The sequence below is a fragment of the Marmota flaviventris genome, chromosome 10 (genome assembly GCF_047511675.1).
Source record: "Marmota flaviventris isolate mMarFla1 chromosome 10, mMarFla1.hap1, whole genome shotgun sequence".
Taxonomy (NCBI): Eukaryota; Metazoa; Chordata; class Mammalia; order Rodentia; family Sciuridae; genus Marmota; species Marmota flaviventris.
In genome coordinates this window covers 87513407-87539047 of record NC_092507.1, presented here as the reverse complement: position 1 = coordinate 87539047, position 25641 = coordinate 87513407, and the positions used below count along the sequence as shown (strand labels likewise).

Genomic DNA, 25641 nt, shown 5'->3' with positions numbered 1-25641 from the left:
TTATTTTTATCTTTTTGTGATGCTGGGGAATGAACCCAGGGCCTTATGCATTCCATGAAAGCATTCTACCACGCAACCACACCCCCAGCCCATGAGTAATTTTTTTAACCCATGACATGTTAAATATTTCCTTATTTTCAGGATTCTGTTAAAAAGAACTCCACAAAAAATTTTTATTCAGGCATAAAGAAGAATAAATTATCTCATACAAAAAAATGAATGGAAGTTGAGAGCATTATGTTAACTGAAATAAGTTTTCACTCATATGTGAAAGCTAAAGGAAATATTTGTGTGTGGGGGATCCTCATGAAAATCAAAGGAAAACCATTATAGTAGTAGAAAGGGACCAGCAGGCGGGAGAAGGGGCGGGGAAAGGAGAAATACTGGGGAAAGATATTGACCAAATTATATTATCACAGTGTGTGTATGTACAAATATAGAACAACAAATCCATTATATATAATTACAATGCACCAATAAAAATTATAAAAAAGATTCCACAAGGCAGAAACACCGTAATTGCAATTCTGATATGAGACCTATAAATATTTCCTGAATGTTAAATATGAAAACTTACATGGTTTTGTACTGAAAACAAATTAAAATGTAGTCTAATGGGTAACTTTTCTGAAATGTATTTTTGCAAAAAATAAAATATTTTAATGAAAAGGTTTACATTCCTTATAATAAGGGATAGTTTAACAAGGTACTTTTTAGCAGATGCAAAGTATAAGATAAAAACACATACCAATCCATAAGCCATACTTCTTTCATGTTCCTGGGTTATATCTGCCACGTAAGCAAATACCACAGAGAAAGTCACTGCAAAAACTCCAGAAACAGAGATAACAGCAAAGTACCACCTAAGGATGAAAGATAATTGACAAGAAATAGTTGGAACAATTACCATCACTTGAACTTTCCTTCATTTCTATTAGCTAATTTTAGTCAACAGCTTTCTAGAGCAGTTCAGGAATTAACAGGTCTTTAAATCCTAAGCCGCAGATATTATGAAAACAAAGGGCTAGAAATGGCTCCTTAATAGTAACATTGTTACTAAGCAGGAATTCAGCACTTAAAAATGAGAACATATTCAGGTAAATCTTTAACCCAATTGTTGAATTATGCCTTTGTTTGTTGCTTCTATAGCAACAAACTAAAGTTCATTCGCTATTATTACTATATTTCATTCATTACTGTTTTTCACCATAGTACTACAAAAAAAACCCAAAATTCATTAAAACAAAAACCTACTCCACATTTACTTTGAGCCATTTAGAGAAACTAGATGTCTTTCAAAAGTTATCTATGGCTTTTCAAATGTTAAGAATAACAAAGTCAGTCTTCACAGAGGAAACTTGAACAGCAGTGTTCAGGTTTCAGAACAGTTAACTATTAAAGCATGAATCAAAGAAGCGGACATGGGGGCCCATGCACGTAATCCCATCTAAAAGGAGGCTCAGGCAGAAGGATAGGAAATCCAAGTCAGTTCAAGTCAGTCTGAGCAATTTAATGAGACCCATTCTCAAAAAAAAAAAAAAAGCAACAGGGATGCCGTTCAGTGGTAGAACACTTGCCTAGAACTCCTAATAATGGAAACAAACAGTATCTTGAAATGCAAACTATATTTTACTATGGATGATTCCAAAATATCTAGCCAGAAATAGGAAATTTCTATTGTAAAGAGGTAGTTTTTTAAAATCCTGTGTAACCATAATAAACTTTCAAGACATCATTCCACCAGGACATTATAACTACTAAAATTTTTCTAACACACTGCTTTCCAAACAAAATGATTATTCCCTAGATTGCCTCAGTAAGATTTAATTTGCATGATGAGCATTTATCAAGGGCTTGGATTTTAGAGTTCTATCTAACATATGAGAAAAAATCCTGCTCTGTTTATCCCCTAGGACCTTCTAGACACACAATGAAAATATACCCCATTCATTAATTAACTATAATTAAATAACCAATATTAAAATTCAGTGTAGTAAGAACATCAGAGAATAAATCTACAACTACTCTATTACTTTGGGACATTCATTTTCTTTTTTGTGAGTTTTCCCTCATTTCCTTTTAATGAAAAAAATCCTAATTTTAATGGGGTTGCTATGAGTCCAGCATCTTATAACAGCATCATATACCTAATACCTGACCACAGAAATGTAAGCAGAGGTTGGATGGAAATACTCTAAATAAAGTTTCCTTAAAAGACAGTGATGTGCTTTTCTTAGCCATACCTTCCCTTGTGCTGCCTGAAGTATGATCTGATAGCTGGTTCATGAGTAGTTATTTTGTACAGTGAGGTAATAGCTGAGGATGGCAGAAAAAGGATGGTTCACTGGAATTACAATAGCATCTCTCCAGAGTCTTTTTTTACATTGAGAGAAATAACCTTCCTTCATATTAAACAACTACCATTTTGGACTTTATTGATATATAGTATAACTTATTCCTAATGAGTACCAATAATAAGAAATTTTGTAATATGTTTTTAATATTCTACTTAAGAAAATAAAGTGTTAACAACTCTATCCAGTCCCTAAAATACTGTTTTGAAGTTTGGATTGCGACATCCAAAAGCAAGTTTGCCAATAGTGTAGTATCTATTTCCAAAATAGATACTAGTATCTCTTTCCAATAGTAGTATTGATTTCTAAAACCTTTATTTATGAACTATTACCTAGGTACTATATTTTGAGGGGGCTTTTTCTTTTTTAAAAAATATTTTTGTAGTTGTAGATGGACACAATACCTGTATCTTGCTTATTTCTATGTGATTCCCGGGATCGAACCCAGTGTCTCACGCATGCTAGGCAAGCGGTCTACCACTGAGCCACAACCCTTCTTATATGTGTCAAAGAATAATGATATTAGAAGAAAAACAATGAAAATCTACATAGATAAGTTGGCAAGAAAAAAACATTAAGAAAGCAATAACAGAAAATGATATTTAGTTGCAATAATCTGAATATGCACTTACCATGGGCTGATCTTCATTAAAGGAATTGGGGCACATGTGAAAAATACTGTTAGCAGCAAGAAGGATTTTCGGCCCCAAACATCAGAAAGAGCACCAATAAGTGGGGCACTGAGGAATGACAACAAACCCTAAAAAAAATTTTAAAGAAAATTTATGCTACCTATCCATGAGCAAAAATAATTTTACTACTATAGAAGAATTTTGAACAACTTTGTTTCCTTAAATTAAAAAATTATCCTGTATATCCATGAGCCAAAAATAGATTTTATTACCACAAATGGATTTTAAACAATCTTGTTTCTAAATGAACAAATTGCTAAACTTTAGATAAAAATTAACTTATTTCTTATCTATATATAATTTAAAAATTTCCTCAGATATGCTAGAATCATCTGCAGGGCTCTTGACTATTAAATATAATTGCTCTAATGAATTCTCAATCAGAATAACTTACATTACCAATTCTGGAAAGAATATCACATGCTAATTACCTGGTTTTATATTGGTAGGCTAAGAATCTATTTATAAAATCTGTTGGTCAAACTGAATCTAGAGTAAAGAATCTCCATAATAACCAATACTTTATCATACCAATATAATTTTGTATTTGTGAGGTTTCTGGCATAGTTTTTTTCCTCTCCAAACTATATTATTATTTTTAGTTTATAAAAGCACTGAGACCTTTGGAACATAAATGCTAACAAAACATAGGAAATACACTATAATTTATAATGCACAGGAGGCTATATTTGAGTCAAATCATATTTAAAATCCAGTTAGTCTAAAAGCATTAAATAATGCTCCAAATTATATTCTAGTTATAAAAATTGCAGTTTGTTCACACAATTAACAAAGAACTGACAGATTATATGCACATAAATATGCATGTATGTGCTTGCATATAGATATCTATATATAGATATATGATTGATCTTACCTTTACTCCTTGAATTAGGCCATTCATTAGAAATGTATGTTTAGGGAAGGTTTCATGTAACACCTGAAGAATAAAAAACAAAATAAAAATCACATGCTACCTTGTAATCCATAAAATTTCTACCTTACATTTTCAAATATCCCTTCATAATACAAACTAATTTCATATAAATTTTCAGATTTGTATGACACTATGCATGCATATGGGTAGATACTAATGCCACCAAATATTTATATGGCATTCACAATATTATAGGACATTAAATTGAGCGCTCTCTCTATATTATCTCATTTGATTCCTCATAACAACCCTATCTATCAATAACAGGTACATGGAAGTTTAATGTCTTGTTCAAAATCACAGTAAGTGTGAAAGCTGAAACTGAACCCAGGAGGGGTCAGACTTGAACATTATGTACTATCCTGGTTCCCACATAAAACTGACTTGTATTCTCTTTCAGATGGGTATATATAATCTAGAGTAGAAAACTGGGAAAATAGGGAATTTTTAATTGCCACAAATTAAGAAAAATTAAAGCAAGAAAACAAAATCTCAATCTATTAAAATGTATAACAAGATATTCTATACTTTCCAAGATGTATTCTCAAACCACAAGGCATCAATATCATTAGTGAGCAATGGGTGAACCATTGAGAATTCATTAGCTGAAAAGACAATTGGAGGGAAAGGAAACTGGAAAAATAAAAGTTAAAAAATGGCAGCTAGTGATTTTATAGCCTATGTGTTGGGACTTTATACACTTTTATTTAATCCTATCAACATTGTGAATTAGTTTGCATTAACACTTTACAGATATGACAACTGAGTTCTTACTTGACTTAATGCTAATGCTTCTACTATTAAAGCAATGTTCTCGGAGTAAAAGAAAAAAGAGAGAATGGCAATGTGAGGGTTAAGAGGAAAGGTGGGCAAGTCATCCTTTTAGGAAGAAACACTATGCTGAGTGTACCTTTCTACATCTTGCAAGAACCTTTACAAGGATTAGGATTGCTTCGTTTTCTTCAGTTACTCTTCTGCCAATAGGTACAAACTTAACAAAAATTTACTAGTTGTTGGTAAAAATAAAATAAAGGCAGCCCTTAAACCTTCCAAACTGTTCCTCTGTATACAATTTTCCTCTAAAGCAATTTCTCCTTTAAGGCCATATAATTTTGAACAAAATTTTAACAGGAAAAAAAAAAAAGAAGTATGAAATGTAAGATTTTTGATTTGTCATGATCCTTTAGCACTGGTCTTTAGAGTTGAATAGGAAAAAAATACATACGTTTCAAGAAATTTTAATGTCTTTAAAATTTTTAAGATCTTTAAAGATTTTGAAAGTAGTCTTTAACATATTAAATGCCTAAGTACTATTCTCTGTAAGCAAAGGATGAGAAATCAATTAGGTAGAAGAGATGGTGATGGATGTGAGGGTTTAATAATATGTACTATGCATCTCAGCAGTTTGAACCACCAAATGTTGGCCTAGTATTTCTAGAATCATTGGTCTGTCAAAGGAGTAAAGCCATTCATAGCACATTATATTTTCTTATACCTACTGTCACCAATTCTCTTTATCAAGTTAGTATTTATTTAATCATTGATCATTTAACATCCACTATAAACTAACCATATATTCATAACCTCTCAAAAGTGTTAAACTTCAGCCCTTAAAAATATCTGTCAGTACAGAATTCTTTTTGTAGTTAACTTAAATTACCTTGATGGTGGAGGCTTCATCTCTTCCCCTAGGCAGGCTGACCACATAGAATACATGTGGTCATGGCTATTCTGTATGAACTTATATCTCAAAGATGTAATCTCAACCACATGAAGTGGAAAAAAAAATCATGTCATTTTTTAAAAATAAGAAATTAAGGTTATAATAAATCTAAAACTAAACATTTATTAAAATTAACAAGTATAAAATTGGTTATCAATTGAATTAATTAATATCATTGAAAATGAATTGCTGAAACAAACTATAATGTAATTTTTGAAAGCTACATATAGGAAGAGAAAGATATTGACTTAAAATAACAATAAACTCAATTATATCTTCATTTTCCCTTTTTAAATGAAAGTTAAGAATTTTGACTCTCTACTGATATCCTTTATAATCACTTTCAAAACACATAAAACAGAAATGAAATATTTAGAAGTAAACAAACTACTGGTTGGGTACAGTGGTACACATCTATAATCCCAACAACTTAGGTGAGCTAAGGCAGGAGGGTCGCAGAATTGAGGCCAGCCTTAGGAACTCAGGGAGACCCTGTCTCAAAATAAAAATAAGCCCTGGGTTGTAGCAGTGGTAGAGCACCCCTGGTTTAAATCTCCAGTACCACAATAAACAAATAAATAAATATTATCAGAAATGTACCACTATCACCTGGTGCCTTCTTCTATTCTAAAACCCACCTTCCTCCATACTTCAACATGCGGGCAGGAAAAAGGAGTACAAAATAATAAATACTGGCAACAAACACCCCAAAATTTATAAGCAAAAAAAGACTCAAAGTAAGCAAAACCTTTTCAAAAGCTCACACTGAGTTAATATATTGTTCTTAAATAGTGATGTATCAATCACTTCTAAAAAACATAAATGCCTAGGTTTCACCCTTGAGATTCTTGTTTTAATAAGACAGGTTTAATCTCCCTCAAAATCTGTCATTCACCTCTAGGTATAAGTCACTGAAGTAGTAGAAAATACATTCTGAGGGGTTGGGGGTGTACCTCAGTTGGAGAGTGCTTGCCTAGCATGTGCAAAGCCCTTGGGTTCAATAGCCCATAATGCCAATCAAAAAAAGAAAAAAAGAAAAGAAAAAGAAACCTTAAAGATACTATCCATACTATTTTAGTTAACAAAAATAAAATTAAGAATATACTAAGCACAAAGTTAGTTTCCCTATGTAAATGAATAAACAAGCCTTTATGCTTAATAACTTGTTTTTAAATAATCTCCTTTGTCCAACTAGAAAAAACAATTATACTAAGTTACACAAAAAGTTGACATACCTAATATATATATATATATATAAAAATCAGAAGCAAAATTTAAGTAGCTATATACACTTCAAATTCTGATAACAAATAAGGAAACATCACAAAAAGCTTTTGTGACAGCTTGCTAAAAGCTTAACCAAATTTTAATCCCTCTTAACTTACTAGCTAGTAGTTGGACTGCCCAATAACCTCAATTACCTAAATCATGGGTATGAATCACTTACTACCAGCATTCCCCAAAAGACTGAGAACCAGAATCAAGCAAGCCTATGTTCAAATAAACACTATAGTTTACTATCACAGTAGCAATCAAGTTTTTTCTGTAAATCAAGGTGGTTGTGAGGATTACAACCTGTCTCTAAATAAAATACAAAAAAAAAGGGCTGGGGGTGTGGCTCAGTCTAAGCACGCCTGGATTCCAACCCCAGTGCAAAAAAAAAAACCCAAAACCAAAAAACCCTATTTTATGTACAAATAGTAATGATTATATAGTCAAAAATATGCCAAGAAATACGAATTGCAATTATTCCTAGACTAGTTCACTCTACTTAATCATTTTTTCTATAAACAACCTTTTTATAAAAAGTTTTTTGTTTAATAATGATCAAGCTCATGTACATACAAGCAAGTATACTGCTTTGGAATTCTGTTCTTCTAGGATTTGGTAAGCTGTACATTTAAACTACTCCTTTCAAGATATTACAGATTTCTAACATAGATAATGCCTTCCTTCATTCCACTCCCCTATCTACCCTGATAGGAAACAACTAGTTCTCATCTGAGTGGTCTGATAGGGTCTTTCCAAACCTAGGGAAGTATAGGTAAAAAATCAGGTTTAGTCTTTCTAGATCCTTAGTCCAAAATGAAAGGGAAAAAATAAAAGACAAAACCAAACTAAACTCTGAAATTTGGAAAATGCAATTTTATGAATGAATCTCTCATACTAACTAAATGCAGGTCACAGACATCATCTTTCCTAAACTCAGCATAAGAAACCCTTTGCCTCATCCAAACAGAGTGGTGACTGAGCCCCTGCTTGAATATGTCCAAATTCACATATTTCTACCACCAGCCCCCTCAAAGTAAGGAAAGGAAGATAAAGGTTGAAAAACACAACTAAAGCAGTAAACACAGGTGAATACTCCTCAGAATTGACAATACTGGTTTCAGTAACCATGGAAAGGAAAAAGGCCATCTTTTCCTCCAAAACTACAGAAAAAGAGATTTTAGAATCAGTGGTAAATAAATGAAAATTACTTACCACCAAGGTTGGTGCCGTCAATAGTCCCCAGGCAAAAAACTCCAAAAAGATGACGATAACCGCATGATAAACACTAGGAGAACCTATTCCTTGAGGCTACCAAAAAAAAAAAAAAAAAAAAAAAAAAAAAAAAATTTTTTTTTTTTAAGTTAAAAGGGTATACTAGAATCACCAACAATGATGACAAGAATCAGTAAATATTTACCAAGAACATACAGTTACGCATTGCTTAGCAACAGGGATATATTTGGCCTTTTCAGTAAACTTAAAATTTGAGTTCAGGATTTACATGCAAATAAATAAACATTATAATGTTATAGCTTTAAAATATTCATTAGCCTTATGTGGGAATATTAATAGTGTTTGGGTTCTCCTCCAATTTTCTTTTTTGTTTCGTTCTGTTTTTTGGTGGTACTGAGAATCAAACCCACACCTCATGTATTTGAGGCAAGCGTTTTACCACTGAGGTAAATCCCCAGTACATGTTTGGGTTTCTCTACATGTTGAAATGATGATGCATCACTTTTAACATTGTCATAATGCATCATTATAATTTAAAATAATAGATGAGTCTCCAAACATACAGAATTAAGGTACCTGAAAACACTTTGGTAGAACCTGCAATTGAGGAGTTGGAGTGGAGGGGTTAGTGATTGAAGGACCGCGGCTGGGCATGAATTTGTACAAGATCTCATTCATTCAGTAAATATTCCAGAATACCTGCCATGTACCAGAGGTTCTAGGATTACAAAAACAAGACACAAATCCTGATCATAAAGATCATAGCCTACATAGGAATAAGTCTTATCATCATCATCTCTTATGTGTAAATACAATAAAGAGACACGCACAGGTTAGTAAGCAAGGAGAAGTATGACCAAAAAAAAAGGGTGGGGTACATAATAACAATGGAAAAAAACGATAATGAAGTAGACAAGAACAATGAAGTAGACAAGAACAATTAAAGCTCCTGGGGAATAAACGTCCAGTCCTGGAGTAAAGAGGGAGGGAGGAGAAGTAGCTTCAAACTTGTTTAAAGAGTTTCTCATCTCACATATAGGAAGCCACTGAACAGTTTCAAGCAAGAGAACTAATCAGGCCTGCATTTTTCCAATGCAACATTCTGGTGATTTTTTAAAGGATGAAATCAAAGAGCTAACTACGTGCAAAAGAAGGCTATCTGAATCAGTTCAAACAAGAAATGATAAAGACCCAAGACAGTGGAGCAGTATGGATGCTGGAGGGGAGAGAATGGGTTTAAGTATTCAAAATCTGAAATTGGCAGAACTTTAATAGTGAGAGGGAGATTTAAGAATGACTTCCAAGTGTTAGGGTGGTTATCTAGTAGAAGAAGTTGGCAATATCCCAGCACTTTTCTCCCCAAGGAGCCTCAAATTTATCTTAGGTTCTATTTAAGAGATTGCCCCCTTTACTTGAAACCTTTCTATTGTCCAGAGCCTCAATTAAAAAAAATTAGTAAACAGCAAATGTGATGTCTGAAATCACCCAAATCACCCAAATCACCCAAGATATAAATTATGAAATGAACAGTGGGCTAAAACAGAACCCCAGAAGAAAAGGAACCCATGAAGAAGATTTTTAGGAAAGGAACAATGAAAGAAATAACAGGAGAATCAAGAGAATACAATGTCACAGATGACTAAGGAGCAGGAAGGAGTGAAAATCAGTACCAAATAGAGCAAGTATAGTAACATAAGGTAAAAAATGTCCGTAGGATTTGATTAGCTCCAAACCTGTTTTGTTCACCACCACATATACTCAGCAACTAGTAGAAAGCCCGGTAAAATTCTCAAGGTCTTTAATACCACACAGACACCTGAATTCCTTAGAAAAAGACTTTGGGAAATGCTGATAAAAATATTAGGGGGCCACTGGGGATATACCTCAGTTGGCAGAGTGCTTGCTTTGCATGCGCAAGGCCCTGGGTTCAAACCCTAACACCACCAAAAAAAAAAAAAAAAGTACAAAAATATTAGGGCTGTAGCTCAGTGGTAGTGCATATGCTTAGTATGTTTGAGGTCCTGGATTCATTCCCCAGCATCACTCACATACAAAATATGTAAAACTTTATACAAATAAATGCAGAGCAAAAGGATAGCAGAAAAAACTGTTAGAGCCAGGTGAAGTAGTGTGAACCAGTAATCCCAACTACCCCAGAGGCTGAGGCAGGAAGATTGCAGCTTTGAGGTCAGCCTGGGCAATTTAGTGAGACCCAGCCAAAGGGGGGAAGAAGGAAATAATGTGTTAAAAGTGGCTCTCACATGAAGACCACATAATCAGTTGCAAGGAATATCAGAGAAGGCTTTCAGGAGGTAGGTAAGATCTGATACCTCAAAAATCCAATGGGAAAGAATCAGTATTGTCCGGAGCACACTGAGGAAAGGTAGGCAAAATGATGGAAGAGTATCTGAGGGAAAGGGAACAGGATATGCAAAGGCCAGAAGACACGAAACACCACAACTTATTTCAGTATGTGACATAAGAAGGAAAGTGGTACCAAAGTCAAGGTTGAGAGGCGAACAGAGTTGAAGCTGGAAATGTGATTTAAAAAAGACCTTATAGTCACATTAAGGCATTTTCCTGAATGTTGAAGGAAAACTATAATATTTTAAGCTAAAGAATAGCATAAAATTACAGAATACTAACTTCCAATGCAATATGGCAAATAGGTTGAAAGGAGTCAGGACAACCATCCAGGTTATTGTAGAAACCCAAGTTTAAGAATTAATAGTAACTTGGGACTGGGGTTGTAGCTCAGTGGTAGAGTACGTGCCTAGCAACTGTGAGGCAATGGGTTCAACCCTCAGCACCATATAAAAATAAAGGTACTGAGAGCAGGCCCAGCGGCCTGCTGAGGGGCAGAGCCGCCCCCCACCCCCCTCGCCTGCCAGGTAGGGGAAGGGTGACCACCGACAGAAAAGGCCCAGTGGCCCAGGGCGGGACAGAGCTTCCAATCACTCCTGCAAGGTAGGCGGGCCTGCGACCCACCAGCAGAAGAGGAGCAGCCGCCTGCTGAGAGGCTGAGCCGCCCCCTCCCCCTGTGCCGGCATAGTAGAGGGAACTGGGACCAAAGACAGAGCAGGCCCAGCGGCCTGCTGAGGGGCAGAGCCGCCCCCCACCCCCCTCGCCTGCCAGGTAGGGGAAGGGTGACCACCGACAGAAAAGGCCCAGTGGACCAGGGCGGGACAGAGCTTCCAATCACTCCTGCAAGGTAGGCGGGCCTGCGACCCACCGGCAGAAGAGGAGCAGCCGCCTGCTGAGAGGCTGAGCCGCCCCCTCCCCCTGTGCCGGCATAGTAGAGGGAACTGGGACCAAAGACAGAGCAGGCCCAGCGGCCTGCTGAGGGGCAGAGCCGCCCCCCACCCCCCTCGCCTGCCAGGTAGGGGAAGGGTGACCACCGACAGAAAAGGCCCAGTGGCCCAGGGCGGGACAGAGCTTCCAATCACTCCTGCAAGGTAGGCGGGCCTGCGACCCACCGGCAGAAGAGGAGCAGCCGCCTGCTGAGAGGCTGAGCCGCCCCCTCCCCCTGTGCCGGCATAGTAGAGGGAACTGGGACCAAAGACAGAGCAGGCCCAGCGGCCTGCTGAGGGGCAGAGCCGCCCCCCACCCCCCTCGCCTGCCAGGTAGGGGAAGGGTGACCACCGACAGAAAAGGCCCAGTGGCCCGCGGCGGGACAGAGCTTCCAATCACTCCTGCAAGGTAGGCGGGCCTGCGACCCACTGGCAGAAGAGGAGCAGCCGCCTGCTGAGAGGCTGAGCCGCCCCCTCCCCCTGCGCCAGCATAGTAGAGGGAACTGGGAACAAACACAGAGCGGGCCCAGCAGCCTGCTGAGGGGCAGAGCCGCCCCCCACCCCCCTCGCCTGCCAGGTAGGGGAAGGGTGACCACAGACAGAAAAGGCCCAGTGGCCCGCGGCGGGTCAGAGCTTCCAATCACTCCTGCAAGGTAGGCGGGCCTGCGACCCACCGGCAGAAGAGGAGCAGCCGCCTGCTGAGAGGCTGAGCTGCCCCCTCCCCCTGCGCTGGCATAGTAGAGGGAACTGGGACCAAAGACAGAGCAGGCCCAGCGGCCTGCTGAGGGGCAGAGCCGCCCCCCACCCCCCTCGCCTGCCAGGTAGGGGAAGGGTGACCACCGACAGAAAAGGCCCAGTGGCCCGCGGCGGGACAGAGCTTCCAATCACTCCTGCAAGGTAGGCGGGCCTGCGACCCACCGGCAGAAGAGGAGCAGCGGCCTGCTGAGAGGCAGAGCCGCCCCCTCCCCCCCGCGCCTGCAAGGTAGTCGGAACTGAGACCACCATCAGAACAGGTCAGACCTGCAACCGAGAGACAGAACAGGCCCAGTGGCCTGAGGAAGGGTAGAGCCGCCCCCCCCCACGCCTGCAAAGTAGGCGGATCTGCGACCCACTGGCAGTACAGCCCCAGAGGCCTGCAGAGGGGCAGTGCCGCTGCCTGCGCCTGCAAAGTAGGCAGAACGGCGACCACCGACAGAACAAGCCTAGCGACCCGCAGAGGGACAGAGCCGCCGCCCGCGCCTGCAAGGACGGCGGACCTGCTACCGACTGGCAGAGAAGGCCCAGCGGCCTGCCGGCGTGGTAGGCACATTGCCCCAATTGGCGGAGGGGCAGAGCCGCCGCCCGTGCCTGCGAGGGAGACTTTGCAACTATACAAGACCAATATAAATATATAGGGGGAAAATTCAATAGCACAACAGTTTCACCAAGAAGAAAGGAACGCGAACAGTATGAAGAGACAAGGAAAGAAAGGACCACAAGCATTGCAGGTCAACTCAACTTTAGAAGAGGTAATAGCTGCAGCTGATGGAATGTCAGATAAAGAATTCAGGATATACATGCTTCAGATGATCTGGAGTCTCAAGGAAGACATCAGACAGCAAAATCAGACAATGAAAGATCACTTCAACAATGAATTACATAAACAAATCCAAGAAGCAAAAGATCAACTATACAGGGAAATAGAGGTTATAAAAAACAAACAAACAGAAATCCTAGGAATGCAGGAAGCAATAAGCCAACTTAAAAACTCAATTGAGAATACTACCAGCAGAGTAGAACACTTAGAAGACAGAACATCAGACAATGAAGATAAAGTATTTCAACTTGAAAAGAACATAGACAGCTCAGCAAGACTGTTAAGAAACCATGAGCAGAACATCCAAGAAATATGGGATAACATCAAGAGACCAAATTTAAGAGTCATTGGGATACAGGAAGGAACAGAGTTTCAAACCAAAGGAATGAGCAATCTATTCAATGAAATAATTCGAGAAAACTTCCCAGACTTGAAGAATGAGACAGAACCCCAAATCCTAGAAGCCTACAGGACGCCGAATGTGCAAAATCATAAGAGACCCACACCTAGACACATTATAATGAAGATGCCCAACATACAGAACAAGGAGAGAATTTTAAAAGCTACAAGAGAAAGGAAGCAGATCACATTTAGGGGTAAGCCAATCAGGATAACAGCTGATCTTTCAACACAGACTCTGAAAGCTAGAAGATCCTGGAATAACATATTTCAAACACTGAAAGAAAATGGGTTCCAACCAAGAATTGTGTTTCCAGCGAAATTAAGCTTCAGGATGGAAGATGAAATTAAAACCTTCCACGATAAACAAAAGTTAAAAGAATTTGCAGCTAGAAAACCATCTCTTCAAAACATCCTTGGCAAAACATTACAGGAAGAGGAAATGGAAAATAACAATGAAAACCAACAGTGGGAGGTAGGACACTAAAGGGGGGAAAATAATCAAAGTGGAAAACAAACCATGTTTAGTAACATAAATAAACAAATATGGCTGGAAGAACAACCCATATCTCAATAATAACCCTAAATGTTAATGGCTTAAACTCACCAATCAAGAGACACAGGCTAGTAGAATGGATCACAAAACAAGACCCAACAATATGCTGCCTACAGGAGACGCATTTGATAGGAAAAGACATACATAGGCTGAAGGTGAAAGGTTGGGAAAAATCATATCACTCATATGGACTTCGGAAACAAGCAGGAGTATCCATACTCGTATCAAATAAAATAGATTTTAAGCCAAAGTTAATCAAAAGGGATAAAGAGGGACACTACATACTGCTCAAGGGAACCATACACCAACAAGACATAACAATCATAAATATATATGCCCCAAACAATGGTGCAGCTATGTTCATCAAACAAACTCTTCTCAAGTTCAAGAGTCTAATAGACCACCATACAATAATCATGGGAGACTTCAACACACCTCTCTCACCACTGGACAGATCTTCCAAACAAAAGTTGAATAAGGAAACCATAGAACTCAATAACACAATTAATAACCTAGACTTAATTGACATATATAGAATATACCACCCAACATCAAACAGTTACACTTTTTTCTCAGCAGCACATGGATCCTTCTCAAAAATAGATCATATATTATGTCACAGGGAAACTCTTAGACAATACAAAGGAGTAGAGATAATACCATGCATCCTATCTGATCATAATGGAATGGAACTGAAAATCAACGATAAAAGAAGGAAGGAAAAAGAATATATCACTTGGAGAATGAACAATAGGTTACTGAATGATCAATGGGTTATAGAAGACATCAAGGAGGAAATTAAAAAATTCTTAGAGATTAATGAAAACACAGACACAACATATCGGAATCTATGGGACACATTGAAAGCAGTTCTAAGAGGAAAATTCATTGCTTGGAGTTCATTCCTTAAAAAAAGAAAAAACCAACAAATAAATGATCTCATACTTCATCTCAAAATCCTAGAAAAAGAAGAGCAAAACAACAGCAAAAGAAGTAGAAGGCAAGAAATAATTAAAATCAGAGCTGAAATCAATGAAATCGAAACAAAAGAAACAATTGAAAAAATTGACAAAACTAAAAGTTGGTTCTTTGAAAAAATAAACAAAATCGACAGACCCTTAGCCATGCTAGCGAAGAGAAGAAGAGAGAGAACTCAAATCACTAACATACGAGATGAAAGAGGCAATATCACAACAGACACTTCAGAAATACAAAAGATAATCAAAAATTATTTTGAATCCTTATACTCCAATAAATTAGAAGATAGTGAAGGCATAGATAAATTTCTTAAGTCATATGATCTGCCCAGATTGAGTCAGGAGGATATAGACAACCTAAACAGACCAATATCAATTGAGGAAATAGAAGAAACCATCAAAGGACTACCAACTAAGAAAAGCCCAGGACCGGATGGGTATACAGCAGAGTTTTACAAAACCTTTAAAGAGGAACTAATACCAATACTTTTCAAGCTACTTCGGGAAATAGAAAAAGAGGGAGAACTTCCAAATTCATTCTACGAGGCCAACATCACCCTGATACCTAAACCAGACAAAGACACTTCAAAGAAAGAAAACTACAGACCAATATCTCTAATGAACCTAGATGCAAAAATCCTCAATAAAATTCTGGCCACTCGGATACAAAAACATATCAAAAAAATTGTGCACCATGATCAAGTAGGATTCATCCCTGGGATGCAAGGCTGGTTCAATATAAGGAAATCAATAAATGTTATTCACCACATCAATAGACTTAAAAATAAGAACCATATGATCATCTCGATAGATGCGGAAAAAGCATTCGACAAAGTACAGCATCCCTTTATGTTCAAAACTCTAGAAAAACTAGGGATAACAGGAACATACCTCAATATTGTAAAAGCAATCTATGCTAAGCCTCAGGCTAGCATCATTCTGAATGGAGAAAAATTGAAGGCATTCCCTCTAAAATCTGGAACAAGACAGGGATGCCCTCTCTCACCACTTCTGTTCAATATAGTTCTCGAAACACTGGCCAGAGCAATTAGACAGACGAAAGAAATTAAAGGCATCAAAATAGGAAAAGAAGAACTTAAATTATCACTATTTGCAGATGACATGATTCTATACCTAGCAGACCCAAAAGGGTCTACAAAGAAACTATTAGAGCTAATAAATGAATTCAGCAAAGTGGCAGGATATAAAATCAACACGCATAAATCAAAGGCATTCCTGTATATCAGCGACAAATCCTCTGAAATGGAAATGAGGACAACCACTCCATTCACAATATCTTCAAAAAAAATAAAATACTTGGGAATCAACCTAACAAAAGAGGTGAAAGACTTATACAATGAAAACTACAGAACCCTAAAGAGAGAAATAGAAGAAGATCTTAGAAGATGGAAAAATATACCCTGTTCATGGATAGGCAGAACTAACATCATCAAAATGGCGATATTACCAAAAGTTCTCTATAGGTTTAATGCAATGCCAATCAAAATCCCAACGGCATTTCTTGTAGAAATAGAGAAAGCAATCATGAAATTCATATGGAAAAATAAAAGACCCAGAATAGCAAAAACAATGCTAAGCAGGAAGTGTGAATCAGGCGGTATAGCGATACCAGACTTCAAACTATATTACAGAGCAATAGTAACAAAAACAGCATGGTACTGGTACCAAAACAGGCGGGTGGACCAATGGTACAGAATAGAGGACACAGAAACCAATCCACAAAACTACAACTATCTTATATTTGATAAAGGGGCTAAAAGCATGCAATGGAGGAAGGATAGCATCTTCAACAAATGGTGCTGGGAAAACTGGAAATCCATATGCAACAAAATGAAACTGAATCCCTTTCTCTCGCCATGCACAAAAGTGAATTCAAAATGGATCAAGGAGCTTGATATCAAATCAGAGACGCGCCGTCTGATAGAAGAAAAAGTTGGCTACGATCTACAGTCGGTGGGGTCGGGCTCCAAATTCCTCAATAGGACACCCATAGCACAAAAGTTAATAACTAGAATCAACAAATGGGACTTACTCAAACTAAAAAGTTTTTTCTCAGCAAAAGATACAATAAGAGAGGTAAATAGAGAGCTTACATCCTGGGAACAAATCTTTACTCCTCACACTTCAGATAGAGCCCTAATATCCAGAGTATACAAAGAGCTCAAAAAATTAGACAATAAGAGAACAAACAACCCAATCAACAAATGGGCCAAGGACCTGAACAGACACTTCTCAGAGGAGGACATACAGTCAATCAACAAGTACATGAAAAAATGCTCACCATCTCTAGCAGTCAGAGAAATGCAAATCAAAACCACCCTAAGATACCATCTCACTCCAGTTAGATTGGCAGCCATTATGAAGTCAAACAACAACAAGTGCTGGCGAGGATGTGGGGAAAAGGGTACACTTGTACATTGCTGGTGGGACTGCAAATTGGTGCAGCCAATTTGGAAAGCAGTATGGAGATTTCTTGGAAAGCTGGGAATGGAGCCACCATTTGACCCAGCTATTCCCCTTCTCGGTCTATTCCCTAAAGACCTAAAAAGAGCATGCTACAGGGACACTGCTACATCGATGTTCATAGCAGCACAATTCACAATAGCTAGACTGTGGAACCAACCTAGATGCCCTTCAATGGATGAATGGATAAAAAAAATGTGGCATCTATACACAATGGAGTATTACTCTGCATTAAAAAATGACAAAATCATAGAATTTACAGGGAAATGGATGGCATTAGAGCAGATTATGCTAAGTGAAGCTAGCCAATCCCTAAAAAACAAATGTCAAATGTCTTCTTTGATATAAGGAGAGTAGCTAAGAACAGAGTAGGGTCGAAGAGCATGAGAAGAAGATTAACATTAAACAGGGATGAGAGGTGGGAGGGAAAGGGAGAGAGAAGGGAAAATGCATGGAAATGGAAGGAGACCCTCAGAGGTATACAAAAGTACATACAAGAGGAAGTGAGGGGAAGGGGAAAAATAATACAAGGGGGACAAACGAATGTCAGTAAAGGGGGCAGAGAGAGAAGAGGGGAGGGGAGGGGAGGGGAGGGGAGGGGGGATAGTAGAGGATAGGAAAGACAGCAGAATACAACAGACACTAGTATGGCAATATGTAAATCAATGGATGTGTAACTGATGTGATTCTGCAATCTGTATATGGGGTAAAAATGGGAGCTCATAACCCACTTGAATCAAATTGTGAAATATGATATATCAAGAACTATGTAATGTTTTGAACAGCCAACAATAAAAAAAAAAAAAAAAAAAAATAAAGGTACTGAGTCCATTTACAGCTAAAAAAAATAAAGAAGTAACAGTAACCTGAATAAGACAGTGGGAGTAGGATAAAGCAAAGTGAACTGACATAAAAACCACTTAGAAGATACAATCAATAGAACTCAGAGATTGACTTGATGTGCAGAGTAAGGGAAGACTAAAGATGAAGAGATTTCAGTTTCTTAGTCAGCTAGACAATGAGGAAAGGAGAAAGCATAAAAGATTAATTCCACTTTAGGCCCACTGATTTGAGGAAAACATGTATAATTTAGATGAATTTAAAAAGTGAACAAGGGCCAGGAGCAGTAGAGCACTTCTTTAGCATATAAGGCACCCTGGGTTTGATCCCCAGCACCATAAAAGAAGTAGTAAACAAAATGAAGAAGATTATCTAAGAAATTATAAAAGATTCATATTTTAACTAATGAAGCATTCATTCACTAAAAAAAAACTAAACAAACATTAAATGTGATAAAAGATACAAAGGAATACACTAATATTTAAAAAAAAAATCTAGAGACATTTTATGCCATGTAAATCATCAAGCATTCAGACAAAGCTCTACTACAAAGATGTTCATGGCATCAGCAGCACTTACAGTAAGAACAAAAAAAGTTAAATATTCAACCTTTGTTACACAGCTTGTACTCAAATCATAGCCTGCAAATCAGACAGAATAATACACAGCTAAAAACTGTTTATGGACAATTTTTAATCACATGTAAAAATGCTTACTTATGATAATATTAAACTTTAAAAAAATTAAAGTAGGATATAAAATTGTTTAGGGTAATTTTGACCACAAAAGACAAAAAGATCAATAGTGTTATATTGATACTTAAATAATGATTTAAGTGATATAATATTATTTACTGAGTTGTTTGGAATTTTCTAAATCTTTTCTAGTAAGTATGCTTGTACTTTAAGAGGAAAACATTTTGCTTATGTAAGAAACAAACTATGTGGGGCTGGGGTTGTAGCTCAGTGGTAGAGCACTTGCCTAGCATGTTCAAGGCACTGGGTTCGATCTTCAGCACCACATAAAAATAAATAGATAAAATAAAGGTATTGTGTCCATCTACTACTAAATAAATAAACAAACAAACTATGTAAAATGAAAATGGAAAAAATTAAAAAGCAGCACATAGCATCCGTCCCTCCTGAACATTCTCTCTATATTTCCCAGAATGGTAAGAAAAAATATATTATTTTTCATTTTAAAAAAGGTGTAGAAAAGGGGACATAGCTTAGTGGTGGAGTGTTGTCCACTATTAGGGTTAGAACACTGGCATGGGGATATGTGGGGGAAGGAGGGATATTTACTTGTTCTAAATTTCTGGTTATTTTGAGAGCTGTATTATAGATTAAGCATCCTTAATCTGAAAATCCAAACCCAAAATGCAAAACTTTTTGAGTAGATTTTCAGATTAGGATGCTCAACCAGAGAAGTCTATGCAAACGTGTCATAATCCAACACACTCCAAAATCTGAACATTTTTGGTCCCAAGCATTTCAGATAAGGGATACTCAACCTGTATAACTATATTCACTTTTTAAAAATTTTAAATGAACGCAAAAGCAACATAATATCTTAATAAAATGAACTAATATAAAAAATCTTTTACTAACTTGGAATTTTAAAAATTTCTAGGTAGGGGGCTGGGATTGTGGCTCAGTGGTAGAGCACTTGCCTTGCAAGTGTAAGGCACAGGGTTCAATCCTCAGCACCACATACAAATAAATAAATAAAGGTATTGTATCCATCTACAACTAAAAAAAAAAAAAATAGTTTCTAGGTAGGATGTTTTACTGGTGGTTTTAATGGAATACCTATCCAGAAGCAAAATTTTTTGATAATTTCAGAAAGAAAGCAAGTATCATGGATTGGGTAGAATACCAGACAGGTGATAGACAAGAAGTAAGGAAAATAAAATATTTGACTAGATAATAGTTCGCAATATCAAGACTAGAAAGTTCAGATCACAAAGAGATCTTATCAACAGATGACATTTGCAGATGTGTTCAAGAGAACTGTAAAATGGGGCTGGAGATGTGGCTCAAGCGGTAGCGCTCGCCTGGCATGCGTGCTGCCCGGGTTCGATCCTCAGCACCACATACAAACAAAGATGTTGTGTCCGCCAAATACTAAAAAAATAAATATTAAAAAATTCTCTCTCTCTCTCTCTTTAAAAAAAATCTTCTTCTTCTTCTTCAAAAAAAGAGAGAACTGCAAAAGACAGTGAAAAATCTGGAAGGATACAAATGTGAAAATAATACATATTTCAACCCCAAATGCCAGATATGCCACCAGAAAGCATAATTGTTATACCAAAAGTTACTCAACTTAATAACTTCTCTTATGGGGACATGAGAGATGGTTCCACCAGAAGTTAGAAATAATCTCCTTGAACCCTCAACTCTACACTACCCACTTTAATCCCCAAATTCCCAAATCATACTTTTCATTGAATCATACATTTTCATGAATCTCACATTCATACAGACCACAGTTACATCTCGCAGGTTTCTGTCTGGATTTAATTGTTTGTTTTAAATCTACTTATTTATTCTTTTACCCTGTCACTCTGGGCAACTTCTACAGTTATATATAGCTATGTAAGATACTTATTTAATTTTATTTGGCCTAAACTTTTTCAAGATCATGATCCCTGAAGCAAGTCCTGTGCTTTATTATTCTATGATCTGAATCATCTTGATAAATGCATAGAAAAGATGTGTGTAAATGAAATGAACTACACAGTCCCCAATTTGTAATGGTTTGACTTAGAATTTTTCAACTTTATGGTAGTATGAAAATGATATGCTTTCAGTAGAAAAAGTACTTCAAATTTTGATCTTTTCTAGGGCTAGTGAGATACACTTAGTATTCTCTGAGACTCGGAGGTCCCAGTCAGCCACACAATCACAAGGGTAAGTAGCCAATATTCTACTGTATACTGTGCTGCTTACACTATGATATGCAATAAGTCAGGTATATTAAATGCATTTCAAGTTATGATATTTTAGATTTATAATGGCTTTAATCAGAAGATAACTCTATCCCAAGGATATTTGTACTCCCTAAGTTTCTTCTACCTATCGCTATAGTATTCAGTAGTTATTAGACACTGTTAAAGATGTAATATATTCACTAAACTTATGACATTCCCTATTCGAACCCTTCTCTATACCCTGATGTTCTATTGTATACACTATAGTATCATTTATTACATGGATTTATTATACAGCCTAGATTAAAATAAAATAATAAAGAATATTCCTTGCTGGGTGTGGCACCACAGTCAGATAGATCATGTCTGAGGCCAACCTGAGGAACTCTGACTCAAAAGCATAAAATAAAAAGGAATAGTGACTCAGTGGGTATAGTACTCCTAGATCCAATGAATATTCCCTAAAACTGACAATGTTTTAATTTTTATATTATCAGTTAAAACAATAATTTAAAAATTTTTTTCTTAAGTCAGGAGTTTGAGGTCTAGCTTAGTGATATAGTATTTGCTTAACATGTATGAAGCCTATGTTTGATCCCCAGGACTGGAAAAAACAACAACTGGGACTAACTGGCATCATATACCTCTGAATATAACACCCTAAGAAGGTCACTTTACTTATATAGTTTTCTTAACAATTATATTTAGCTCTTTGTCTAATTAGGAGGTACTAATGGTAAATTCTGTTTGAGCAACTTTCTACAAGACAAATGGCTTAGAATGATACATAGAAAAGCAGGGTAGCAGGAAAGATCTATACACACAAACACACAAGGCAGGAGAACTCCTCCAAATTAAACTTAATAAACCAACTGTATGTAATGTATAATTTTTTATTGTATCTGGGATTTAAAAAATGAATAGCTATGAAGATATTATCAGGACAACTGGGGAAATTTGAATGTGGACTAAACAATATTATAATTTGGATCTTAAAGGCCCCCAAAGACCCACATATTGAAGGCTTTGTCCCCAGCTCATTGTGATGTGGCAGAACATTTAAGAGGTGAGGTTCAGTAGAAGGAAGTTAAATCATTGGGATTTAACTTTCATGACCTTGAAAAGATATTGGGAACCCAGTGCCTTCCTTCTACTGCACCTAGCCATGAAGTGAACAGGTCGCCTCCACCATGATATACTGTGTTGCTACAGATTCAAAGCCAGAGGGCCAATTGATCATGGACTGAAACTTCTATAACTGTGTGTCAAAATAAGTCTTTCCGTTTTTAAGGTGATTTATCTTGGGTATTTATTACAATAACAGAAAGTTGACTGGAGTTTCAGGCCAGGTTGGGCAACATAGCAAGACCTTGTCTCTTAAAACTTACAATGATTTACATTTATAATCTTACACTTTCCAATAACTTCTGAAGTTAGATACGGTTATTACTTTCATTTTATAATCCAACAGAGCAAAATAAGATATGGAATGGAGTCAATCAGAGCAACTCTAGAGACCAAATCTTAACTATTGTATTCCCTGTCATAGAATATTACTTTCTTAGAAACAGGGATCAAGTCTCATTCATTTTAGTATCCTATGGCAAACTACCATGTTTTATGTATAATGGGTGTTTATTACCAATGGACTGATTCTATAGCTCTAATCATGACAGTTACTGAGGTGCTAGGTGACTTAAGTAAGCCACTTACTTATCCCTGAGCAGGAAGGGGTAGCCTACAAATAGTTCCTAACACACAATTTTTCTATTTTACAATAGTACAAAAGCAACATGCATTCAGTAGAAACTTTCTAGTGCTAGTGATATGCAGTGTGCTACTCTTTTGTGATGCTGGGCAGTGGCAGCAAGCCACAGCTCTCAGCCACACAATCACAAGGGAGAAACAACCAATACTCTATGGTATATAGTGATGCTTTGAAAATTTTGTAAGTTGAAAATTCATTTGTTACGCCTACCAAACATAGCTTAGCAGCACTATATACCATAGCTATGTTTGGTAGGCGTAACAAATGAATTTCCAACTTACAAATTTTTCAATTTACAATGAGTTTATTGGGGTACAACCCCATTATAAATTGAGAAACATCTGTATTAATCTTATCTAAATCCACATCTTGGGGCTGGGATTGTGGATCAGTGGAAGAGTGCTTGGCTAATATGTGTGAGGCATGGGTTCGAGTCTCAGCACCACATATAAATTTAAAAAAAATAAAGGTCCATCAATAACTAATAAAAATATTTAAAAAAGAGAAAAAAATCCACATCTAACTCTCAAATTCTGAACCTATGATTGCCCAAATCAATGTTTATGAATCCAGCAGTTATTATGGAGGAAATATTGACTTTAATAACTTCTGTTATATTCCTACCAGTGAACCAGGGAGGTATAGATTATTGCACAGAAAACAGAACTCATTCCACCATTATAATGCACTGTAATTCTACTTACTAAATAGCACACCATCTTATATAAGGAAACAGTGAGTATAAACCAAACTGAGGATCATCCTGGAAAACTGGCTTAGACTCTTCAAGGTCAAGGGGCTGTGAATGTAATTCAATGGTAGAGTACTTGCCTAGCATGTGTGAGGCCCTGGGTTCAACCCCAGCATGGCAAAACAAATCAAAACCAAAATAAATTAATAAAAAACATGCTAATGCTGGAGATATAGCTCAGTGGTAGAGCAAGTGTGAGGCCTTGGGTTTTATCCCTGGAATTAAAAAACAAACAAACAAAAAACAAAACAAGAAGAAGAATACCAAGATCATAAAAACAACAAAGGACTGGCATTGTGGCCTGATGGTAGAGTGCTTGCCTAGCATGCATGAGGTACCACATAAAAATAAAGATATTATGTCCACCTAAATGTAAAAAATTTTTTTAAAAAAATGATAAAAAATTTCTGTAAGCAAAAAGAAAATGAAGAAACATGGCAGCTAAACATAGTAATTAAATTCTGTATCCACATGCAGTATGTTTTTAGGACAATTGGGAAAATGTGACTATGAACTCTTTATTGTACAACAGTATTCTATTAATGCTAATTTAAAAAATTGTATTGACTGCATTAAGGTTATGAGGAAAATATTTGTATTCTTAGGTGTAATATCCTAAAATATTTTTTAAAATATTTTTTTAGTTGTTGATAGACCTTTATTTTATTTATTTATATGTAGGGCTGAGAATTGAACCTAGTGCTTCACACATGCCAGGGAAATGCGCTACCGCTGAGCCCCAGCCCCAGCCCCTCCTAAAATATTTTACAAACAAATGTCATGTTGTCTAAAACTGACTCTTCAAATGGTTCAGGAAAAACAAAAAATGTAAATATGTGTGTGTGTATGTGTAATTAATATATATATATATATATATATATATATATATATATGAAATAGCAAATATGGCAAAATATTAACAACTGGTGAATCCTGACTCTATGTGATGGATAAATGAGTATTCATTGTGTTAGTCTTTCAATTTTTCTATTGTTGTAAAAAATTTAAAATAAAAATTAGGGAAATAAAGAAATGACAAAAAAAAACAATAAAAAAGGAAGAAGGAAAAATAATTTTGAATGTAGAATTTAATTCTCTAACCAGTTATCAATCCAGAATGAGATTAAAGATCTTTAAACACTGCATTTTCTCTAAACAATACATGCCTAAGGTGATTAAAATTTACTAAGAAAGTTTTACAAAGAAAAAACATAAATAAATTTAGATGTATGCATGGAATAAGTGTACTATTTTATGGGGGAACAACAAGAGGTTCTTGTAGAAAACACTATTAACCACAAATCAGTTTTAATGGGATCCTGACCCATTGTGATAACTGAAGGAAACGTAAGGCTTTTACTACTAGGATCTGGCATCATGGCATTTTTGTTGTTTTCTCTGACTTTAATCAAGCAGGGCAAGGCATACTATATATGCAAAGGAAAAAGAAAACTGATCCCCAGTTTCCTGAAAGTATGAATCACCAAAAACACGTAGTGCCACCATTATACCTACTGAGTCACTTCGGCTTAATTTGCAGTGAGACTTAAAAAATTATTCTACAAACAAGTTATGGGTCAATTTTAAAGGTGTGTGTGTGTGTGTGTGTGTGTGTGTGTGTGTAGTCACAGAGTAAGGAGGTATGGTTAACTTGCTCCTAAAAAGAATGGAATACTGGGGCTGGGGTTGTGGCTCAGTAGTAGAGTGCTTGCCTCGCACATGCGAGGCCCTGGGTTTGATCCTCAGCACCACATAAAAATAAATTGAAAAATAAAATGTATATTAAAAAAGAATTGGAGTGGGGGCGGAGCGGAACTGACACCTGTGCCCGCAAGGTGGGCAGACGGGCGACCAACC

General features: G+C 36.9%; 1 protein-coding gene across 1 annotated transcript in view; it reads right to left on the bottom strand.

Moving 5' to 3' along the window:
- The window catches only part of Mfsd14a (major facilitator superfamily domain containing 14A), a 52364-nt gene that overhangs the window by 15941 nt on the left and 10782 nt on the right, over positions 1 to 25641 (bottom strand). The window contains exons 2-5 of the mRNA XM_027943137.2: positions 8191 to 8286; positions 3924 to 3986; positions 2987 to 3114; positions 749 to 863 (exon numbers count right to left, since the gene is read on the bottom strand). Coding sequence (XP_027798938.1) covers positions 749 to 863; positions 2987 to 3114; positions 3924 to 3986; positions 8191 to 8286 — 402 coding nt within the window. The remainder of the gene's footprint in view (positions 1 to 748; positions 864 to 2986; positions 3115 to 3923; positions 3987 to 8190; positions 8287 to 25641) is intronic.